The sequence below is a fragment of the Mangifera indica genome, chromosome 17 (assembly GCF_011075055.1).
Source record: "Mangifera indica cultivar Alphonso chromosome 17, CATAS_Mindica_2.1, whole genome shotgun sequence".
Taxonomy (NCBI): Eukaryota; Viridiplantae; Streptophyta; class Magnoliopsida; order Sapindales; family Anacardiaceae; genus Mangifera; species Mangifera indica.
Genome location: NC_058153.1, coordinates 3,442,339 through 3,452,523, shown reverse-complemented (window position 1 = coordinate 3,452,523; position 10,185 = coordinate 3,442,339). Strand labels below are relative to the sequence as shown.

Sequence of the window (10,185 nt, the reverse complement as noted above, 5' to 3'; positions counted from 1 at the left end):
GATGAATAATGTCTCATTCATTGAATGAACAATAGTGATGACATTCAAGGATGTATGACCATTATTAAGTCTAAGTGAAAGTAAAATTTTTTTATGGAGTGTAATATTTTGGATAGGGGTGTTACAACTAGGGGTAGGTATGAGTCAAGCCAAATTCGAGCAAGAGTTGGCTCGTTTGCATTTGGGTGAGCTTCTGGCTCAGCTAGGGCTTGCTAAGCCATGGAAAATACTTGTTCATGTTCGACTCTTTTCATAGATCAAGAGTTTATGATCAACTTGCACAATACACGAGTTTTTGTTGACATTGTCGAACAATTAAAGGTTGCTACAGAAATAGCGGAGAAACTTGCTAGAGAAACATGAGAGGAGGAACTGAAGTCTAAAACACTGGAGACTTTCAAAGAGAAGAAACTTGTTGGAGAAACGTCAGAAGAGGAACTAAAGTCTGAAACGCTAAAGACTTCAATCAGAAGAAACTAAAATGGATTGCAACGAATGGAGAAAATAATTTCCAATGTTTATTGTGGATTTCCAAGGAAGAAGGGATTGCAGCTGCTTTATTGGTTTGCTGGTCAATTTTCAAATGGCGTGGGTTTATTGGTTTGTTCAATAAATAATTTCTAATGTTGAAAAACAAAGAAAATAATTTCCAATGTATATTGGGGGTTTCCATGGAAGAAGGGATTGCACCTTGCTTTATTGGTTTATAGGTCAAATTTGGGATGACGTAGGTTTATTTGTTTGTTTAATAATTTTCAATATTTATTGGTTCAATAATTTCCAATGTTTATTGGTTTGGTCCGTAAATTTTATTGAACAACACGAAAACAATTTCCAATGAAAGAGGGAATTTCCCTTTGTCTTGTAAGCAACATGGTTTAGTTCTGAATAATCTTAAAGCAAGCCATGCTTGGCTCGTACGCTGAGTATGACTTTGTTCGAGTTTGGGTTTGCATTTGTTTTTTATATTTTAATCTCATTCGTGATTGTTTTCTCTAAGTTTGTTTTAAGCTCGTTTGAGTAAAATTCATTTCGAATTCAAATAAGCTTGTTTCAAATCCAACTTTAATTACAACACTTATCTCTTCAATCAGATAGACACGGAAACCAAAGAAAACCTTTAAGGACTACGTGACCCTTTGTGATGATGAAGTCCTATTTTACTTAGGTACAAAAACCATTAGAAAAGTCAAGGCAAAGGATTCTTCTTTTGAATTTTTTTCAATTATTCTTTAAGCGAGAGAGATATTCCCTAAATTCCCTTTAAAATTCTTCTTAAAGTCTCTTAAAAGTATTCTTTGTGATAGTTTAATGTGAACACATTGTGTAAAATAGAGAAAAGTAGTAACAACATAGCGTAAATTTTGCTTAAGCAACCGAATCATTATCAAAAACTCTCTCTTATAAAATTATTCTATTACTTTTCATTTTTCACACGTAAATTTTTTGTCACAATTTCATCGTAATTCTCGTATAACATTTACAGATAATTACGTCATCACATTTGTGTGATTTCTCATATCAACAAATCAACCTTTTACGAAATCCTTTCTTCATATGCATTTCTTTCCTCTCTCAAATCATAATTGTGTCATCATATCCGTCATCTTCTCATTGTCTTCTATCATCCTCTCCAACAGATCTTCCTTGTATTTGTTATATTTTATATTTCATTTACTTCCATATCTTTCTTCATAACGTGTTTCAACGACATCGTTTTCATCCTCTGATGATGAATTAACGTCATCTTCACATGTTTCAATTAAACTCTTAAGGATTTGTAGAGGAATTACACAACAAGTCATTTAATTAATAATTTATCATGTGAAAACGAAGTTGAAAAGGAGTAATAAAACATCCGATGACATTGTTTCTACCTATTATGCTCTATGTAAAATGACAATTTTGTCTTTTTATTAACTTATTTCAGTTAATGGTGTTAATAAAGTATGATTTATGTATTACCTAGATTAATAAATGTTTTAGGAGTTGATTGTCTCATATTTTGTTAACTGTAGTCTTTCATTTTAAGGTCAACTGAAAAAACTTATTGAAAGATACGGCGTCGTTTAAGTTGTTTAAATAATTTAGAAGACAATGAAAATGAAAAAAAAAAAAAAAACACAACCATCCATGAATTCAAGTAGTTTGTACTTATAGAGGAATCCAATTAAATGAGTTAAAGACTGACCATATGACTTGCCTTGGAAGTTAGAAAGCCATGTCGTCGGTTGAACCAGCCAGCAATGTCGCTTTAAATGGAAAAAATAGGTTTTTAATATAAAGAGACATTCATAAATTTGCACACAACCGTCCGAGAATTCAAGATTGAAGCATGGGGGCCATGCCATGGCCCATAACCTTCAAATTGTTTGAGGATGACATAACAATTACCTTGTTTGAATTATGCAAGTAAAGTGCTATAAGGAGTAACTAGAACGTTCATAAATGACTTGGCCGATGAGAGACAGTTAAGGGCGAATACAAATCGAACTAAGGTTAAACATCCCTTTGATCAAGTTTGATTCAAATTTGTAGAGTCAATAATAAATGTGATTCAAGTTTAGTTTGAATAAAAATGATTCGATCTAAATTCAAATTGAGTTTAACTTAAATTTATTATTTAAATTCGTGGTATGAATTCATAGTTCATTAATAAAACGATATCATTTAATAATTATTTAACATAATTCAAATCAAGTCAAGAGTCAAGTTTGAACTGAATTGAACCATTCATCCAGCTCACGAGTCAAACTCTTTATAACTCAAGTTTGGGTCGATTTTAAAACAACTGAAATCTTTTAACTCGAATTCGGTTCATATTCAAAATAAACGAATTTAAACTGAGCTGAATTGAACTGAGCTGACTTTTTTGCCTGAGCCAACTCAGTTCAGATCCAACCCTAAAGACTGTACATAATCACTATAAAAATATATTCTTAATGTTTAATTCGTGTATTAAACATGTTGTTTTAAATTTTTGAACCAAAAATATATGAAATGTTTATTTTTACCATTTTAAACGTTTTTAATTTTTTATTAATTTTCAAATAATAAAAATATCTCATATTATATTTTAATTTTATATTTTCAACACCACTATGAAAGTATTTTATGGATCTTTCATACATGTTTAATTTTTTTAACACAAATATTGATAAATCATAATATTTTAGTGATGATTTGATAAGAAATTCATAAAATCATGATTATTATATTGATTTTAACTAGAAAATTTATAAAAAATATTAAAATTATGATTGATATTATCGTATTTTTAAATACGTATTATTGGTAATATATCATATTAAATCTATATATACATATTTTTGTCTTATTTATATTCAAATTTTATGACTATTTTTTTTATAAATATATTTTTTATTATCATTTATTATATTTATATCTATATAATTTTCTTTTATATATTTGTATATTGTTCGTGTACCTGCTAATTAAGGATAATACATGTAAATCCAAGTAGCCTTAGGTTTATTTTTTATTAAAAAAACATAAAGTTAATTTTTTTTAAGGAACAGTAATAGTAATAATAATGATAAGGGCAAAGGACTATTTTCCAATCAAATTTTAATTCAATCTCAAAAACTTACTTACAATAGTTGAAAATTTTAAACACTTGTTTATCGATTTATTTTTGTTAAAATTTTTTATTAAAAAGAAAGGTAAAATAATCATTTTTCTCCTAAATCTTAAAACCCTAAAAATTTATAATATTTTTTCTCTTAATTTGAAAAACTAATATTTCTTTATCTAGGATTAAATTTTGAAAAGTGATATTTTTCCATTTTTTTAAAATTTTCTAGCTGACTAGATTTTTTTATCTAGACGAAACCCTTTTGTGTGTATGATGACGACGTGTTTAGACCGAGGTTCGTCTTCTTCAATGTCTAACCTTACTCTAGATGCATTGTTGTCATCCAAACGACAACGTCTTCATCGCCCAAATAAAATTTAGTCAGAGAGAGGGCTTCGGATGAAGTAAAGATGTTGAAAGGAGAGTTATCGTCAAGAGAAAGAGAGCCGTAATAGTTTATCAAAAAACTTAAAAGGGGGAAAAATATCACTTTCTATAAACTTAATCCTAAAAAGAAAATATTTTAAATTTTTAAGGTTTTAAGATTTAGAAAAAATAATAATTTTACCCCTTTATTTAACCAATAATTTTAACAAAAGTTAACTCATAAATATGTATTTAGAGTTTTTAACTGTCATGCAGTGTTTTTTGAGATTAAAGTAAAACCTGGGTGGGACATAGTACTTTAGCCCTAATAATAATATACACGTCTAAATCCATCTGCCGCCATCAGGTCAGGTCTATCACCTCTCCCTCAGTTGCAGCTTTAGATAGTCTTTGTGAAAATGAGAAAAAAAGTAATCCAACGGTGGAGGATCCGCCTGTGCCGTCCCTAGTCAAAAAGGACGTAATTCAACCTTTTATTAGCAAATAGATTGAACGACTTTTGAGTGCGCATGATGTTCCGTGTTGGAAGGGTAAAATATTTTAATCATAAGGGTGGATTGACCATTTTTCAAATTTTGCTCAAATAAGTTATCCCTTTTAAAGCTAAAAAATGATAAAAATGGTATATTTTTATTAATAATTTTAGTTATATTTCAAAATAAAAATAACGCTGAAAGACTAATTCCCACTCATGGGCCATGGTTCTTTAACATTACCTTATAAATAATTAAAATTAATATAATCGATTAATATTATTTTTTAATTAAATTTTAAAATATTTTTTCCTTTTTTTTTTTGACATCATCACTTCACTAGAGGATTTCTCTCCCCCTTTCTTTTTTCAATGTTATCACAAATCCATTTGCCTCTTTCTCTTATTTTTTAAGATCATCTCCAAATGAAAATATTATCTCAATCTTTAAACTAAAATAAATCATTCTTATCCATTGACAAAAACAATACTAAAAAAACGAAAGAGAAAAAGAAACTGATTAATAATAACACCAAAAAAGAAAAAAAAATTTTAAAAAATATAACACATTAAAATTTAATACTAAACAAAATTATTAATCTTTTATTTAAAAAAATAACATTTTATTATTTTTAATTTATTTTTTAAAAATAATTAATTTTAATTACCCACAAATAAATACTTAAATTTTTAATAATGAATAGATTCCATTTCAGGAATTCAAAAAAGTAAGTCCTTTGGCATACAAATAAAGAAAAAATATAATATTTTTAAAATTACATTCATACAAATTGAAATTGAGCTTACATGAACAACACCATACATGCTTCTCAAGTTTTAACTTGAACAATAATTAAGATCAGCGAGAATTTGATGATAATAATATTAATAATATTAATAATAACAGCCGAAAACAACGTCGGATCATCGAAGTCCTTTACCTATGCAATTTCTTCCCTTCAAATTAGTCTTCTGAGCTTCCCAGAAAATTTTACAAAAATGAGACCTTCAACCATAGCTTCTAATAATTTATAATAATATTTACACCATCTTCAATCTGTTGCCTCCAAAATTATTCACCTTTCTATTCCTCTTCTTTTTCAGGTACTATTCACATAAGAGGAAACCCGAAAGCCTACCGACTTAAAACCCGAAATGATGATTCAGGAAAGAAATCAGATCAGTTTGCACCATTCACCAAGTCGGATACCCAATCAACATCAGGAGCCCCATTATATGGATACAGATCGACCCGTTCCAGAGAATTTTCCTCGCACAATTTCTGAAACATCCTTGCACGCAAATCCCTCCCTGACTCAACCCTCTCCATCACAGGCTCGTCCTCGCACAAATTTTCGGACGGATCCCAGTAACACCTTCCGGGTCGGGTCGGCGTTGAAGGAAGGCTAAAACAGTTGGGGCGGATCCTGGACCCGCGCGGAGATCCGTACCCGGGAGAACCACCCATATGAATATTCCATGAAGATGGCAAAGACTTCACCTTTCCCAACTGCAGATTCTTGAGGGACGGCACCAATTCACTCATTGAACTCGAGCCTACTGACCGACTCAGAGATGGACTCATAGGAGGAGAAATAGACTCTGGAGAGGACAAAAACGACAGCGTCTGGGCACAGGAAGAAGTATCAATACTTCCCGGGCTCATCTGAGGTAAAATTCTAAGCTGCTCTGGTGTATGGGCAAAGAAACAAACCCGCCTCCGACAACCCAGTCCGTCTTTGCATGGCTGAGTTCGGTAACGAGCCGGATGAAGCCAGCACTCGAACACACCGTGAGCGAACTCACAGGAGTCACCTTTCTTACAGCTTCCCCTACGAAACTCGGGGCACGCCGCACCCGAATAGTGATACTTTCTCGGGTCACGCCGTCGTGCCTTCTCCCCTGGATGAGCATACGGACATTCCGTCCAGTCATGAGACCTGCCACGTGCACACTTCCTCACCTTGAACTCAAACATGCGAAAATGATCGCATGAGTTAGCGTCCACGGGAGAGTCAGCATCCAGACCTAAAATATCGGTATCCGAATCCAAATCCGGATCCTTAGTCGGCAGAAAAGGTTGGAGTGCAGCTAAGGCTTCCTGTAGATAGTACGGGCAGTTGACATCAGAGAAGCTGCTTGCATTGGAGTGGAGACAGATGACATCAGACGTTGGATCTTGAAGTGGAGGCCATGGCGGGACGTGGACTGTCGGATTCAGACGGTGGCGCTCTCCGACCATCATTTTCAGTTTGTTTTTTTGATTTTCGGTTGTCGATGCTGTTGTTTAAGGAAACACAAGCCGGCTTTGCTTGTGTTTATAAAGAGTAAGGAAGTGCAGTTTAACTGTAGTTAAGTTAAATTTTAATCATGGTTAAGCATTCACCTAGGAGTGGCTTTTTGTACTGCGGTTAAAAACTTGAAACAGAGGGAAAAGTTTGTTTTACAAGGCTGTTATTGTGTGGGCTAGGAAGGTCGCCGTGTGGCAAATTTTGATTCTAACGTGAGAAAATCGTTGTGTCACAGAGCGTCGTTCTAAAATTGTCGGCTTGGAATATTTATTCTGCTTACCAAAGTCGGTGAAAATATAAATGCGCAGGATAAAGATGAAATCAATAAGTCTAAGAAGACAAATTCTTTGCCAAAAAAGATATACGATGATTTATACAAATTAATAAATAAATAATTTATTAAAACATTTATAATTTTTAATAATATTTTATTATTTATATATAAAATTATACATATAATTTTATTTATAAAATTATATTAATAAACAATATTTTATTTCACTTTTATATTTGAATTTGTATCAATATTTGATATAATAACACATGGGATTATCTAAATGTAAATGTCACATACATCTTCTAATGGAACAATTAATTTTGCAATTAACTTATGGCCAAAAGACTTATTTCCACTAAAATTTAGGGCATTTTCAAACTTTCATCTATTCAATTTTAAAATTTCAAATATTTATTCATTTATTAAATTTTATTGTTATTATTAAGAGTAAATTTATTGTTTAAAAATTTTATTTTTAAAAAAATTATCTTAATTTCTCACTTTAATTTTAAAAAATTATTTTTTTACCACTATTATTTAAGATTTTCATGTTTTAAAATTAATAATTATTTTTTAATATTTAAATATTATACTAACACCTCAAAATATTGGACTTAGACTGAATCTTGGGTGAGAATAAGCTTTTAGCCTTAAATTATTACAGAGGAGGTTTATTGAATATTTCAATGTGAAAAAAAAGGCTTTGCTTAAAAATAATGTTTTATGAACATTGAATATAATTTTTAGGAGACATTTGATTTAAGAAATATTTTATTACTAAAATTAAAAGATTATTTTAAAAATTATTGGATATAAATTTATTATTATATTTAATAAAATTAATATGCATAAATAATTATTATATTTAATCATAAATAATAAAATTATATTAATATATTATTTTATTTATTATATAAAAGACTAATATATGTAAAAAAAATATTTTTTAAATTACTTATTATTTTAATTAAAAATTTAGGATAATTTTATCATAAAAATTTAATTAAGATTAAGATTATTATAATAATCTTTTAATACTTAAGGTAAAAAAATAATCAAATTATTATTTTTTATATTATCTATTATATCATTATTAATAATAATAAATTATTTATTATTTTATAAATTAAATAAAATAATAAAAATTAAATTATCAAAACAACCTTTAAATATTCTCGACAAACAAACTTATATATTTAGAAAATAAAATATTCCTGTTTAGGAAATATTACAGGAATTTCACTGCAAGGAATAATAATTTGCAATTGATTTTTATTAGCACTTACAAATGGAATGTCACATCCAATTTCCTTTGATTTTACAACTCCATAATAAGTTTTGTCCTTCCCAATTGTCTCGCCAAATTATGCTTCACTATTCTAATCATTCAACGACCTTCTCTCTCTTTAAAATTAAATTATTTCATTATTCATAAATAAAATAATTTTTTATTTTTAATTAAGTAAAATAATTATTTATATTTATTAATTTTTATTAAATATAATAACCATTTATATCTAATTATTTTTCATTTTTATAATAAAACTTTATCAGAATCATACCACCTTTAACATCTACCACAAATGATTTTCAACAGACTTTGTTAAAAACTTGTGTGAATTCCATGTTGAATAATGAAAATCAAAGCATACTATTTATTATTCATTTATTAAAAATATGGAATGATACACGTGTATATTTTTTATAATTATTTAATTAAATAAATCAAAATTTTGATTTTAATATATTATAAAAAAATTTATATTTATATTTTTTTTATATATAAATTTCTTTCGTTTACTATTCAAATTATATCTGCAAGTGTGATACACGTGTACATTAATGTAAGAGTATGCCACAAACGATGGAGGAGTTTTGCTCCAAACACCTGGCAGTCTCGACTGCACCCTTACCTAACTTAACAGTAATTGACCCCTTTCCTTGCAACACGTTAACTTTGCTACCATCATTGGTGGAAATTTTCTGTGTACTTGACTATTTACTTTTATTTTAAAATTATTTAATTATATTATAATAATTATAATATAAAAATATTAAATAAAATTATTTTAAATATATAATTAAATACATATTTTATTTATCATTATATCATAAGATAATTTAAAATTAATAATCAAATTATGTTAAATCACATAATAATATATCAATTATATAATTAAAAAATATATATAATATTATTCGAAAAATTTTGTAACATTTCCATTACAATTAATATCATTGAAATTGGAATTAAAATATGAACCCTTTTCTTTCCAAATTCAATATAGACTATGATTCTAAAGTATTATTGACCGTGATTAGCGGCTGGTCCTTCTTTACTTTGAGCAAGAAAAATTTCAAGCACTACGATGACTACATAGATGGAAATTGGAATTCCACCACTTATGTATTTGTTCTATTTATAGAATGAAGAGAGCTTTCCCAATTAACATCTGTCAATTCAATAGTTTTTGTTTAGGCCAAAAGACTTATTCCCACCCAAGGCGTTTTAGTGTATTCACACACTTTTACTGGCTAAGTTTTACAAACTCAAATATTTATTTATTAATTTTTAAAATAAAAAAATTATTAAATCTAAGAATAAAATTATTATTTAACTAATAATATTAAAAAAATAAAATTATATCTTATTTCTCTATTTAATTTTAAAAACTAACAATTTTTTTAATCAAAAAGTTTAAAAAATTATATTTTCCGTTCTCTTAAGATTTGAAATTTTTTCCCTTGTTTCTTCAATGATTGGAATCGACCTATAGACCCTCGCTCTCTCTCTCTCCTACCACGAGGTTGGTGTTCTCTCTCTTTGAATTTGGTTGAATAGTGAGATGAAAAAGAAGATGAATGAACTCTCCTTCATCTTATAATTCAGTTGCATTCAAAGATAAAAAAGTCGATTCGTCTTCTCATCACGTTTCTATCCTTAAATAAATATAAATTTAATACACTCAAAAGTTATAATTTAAATAAAAATATTAATATGAATATTAAAATTTATTAGATATTTAATGAAATTTAATAACTTAAGAGCTAAATTCCTGTTTAAATCCATAACATAACAATTTTACCAAATAAAGAGTATCATTCACGAAGGTTTCAAGGAAGGAAGCTTATCACTTCAAAACAAAGTAATTTTAGCAGCCTT

The 10,185-nt window shown here is 28.5% G+C and overlaps 1 protein-coding gene across 1 annotated transcript; it reads right to left on the bottom strand.

Annotated features, from left to right (window-relative positions):
• Positions 1-5,203: 5,203 nt before the first annotated feature.
• Positions 5,204-6,762, bottom strand: LOC123200160 (zinc finger CCCH domain-containing protein 20-like). Its single transcript, XM_044615305.1, has one exon. It carries the CDS (start codon positions 6,697-6,699, stop codon positions 5,635-5,637), a length of 1,065 nt encoding a protein of 354 aa, XP_044471240.1. The 5' UTR covers positions 6,700-6,762; the 3' UTR covers positions 5,204-5,634.
• Between the last annotated feature and the right edge of the window lie 3,423 nt (positions 6,763-10,185).

Bases quoted from the DNA above. Each gene is read 5' to 3' on its own strand.
- LOC123200160 (XM_044615305.1), bottom strand. From the start codon at position 6,699: ATGATGGTCGGAGAGCGCCACCGTCTGAATCCGACAGTCCACGTCCCG.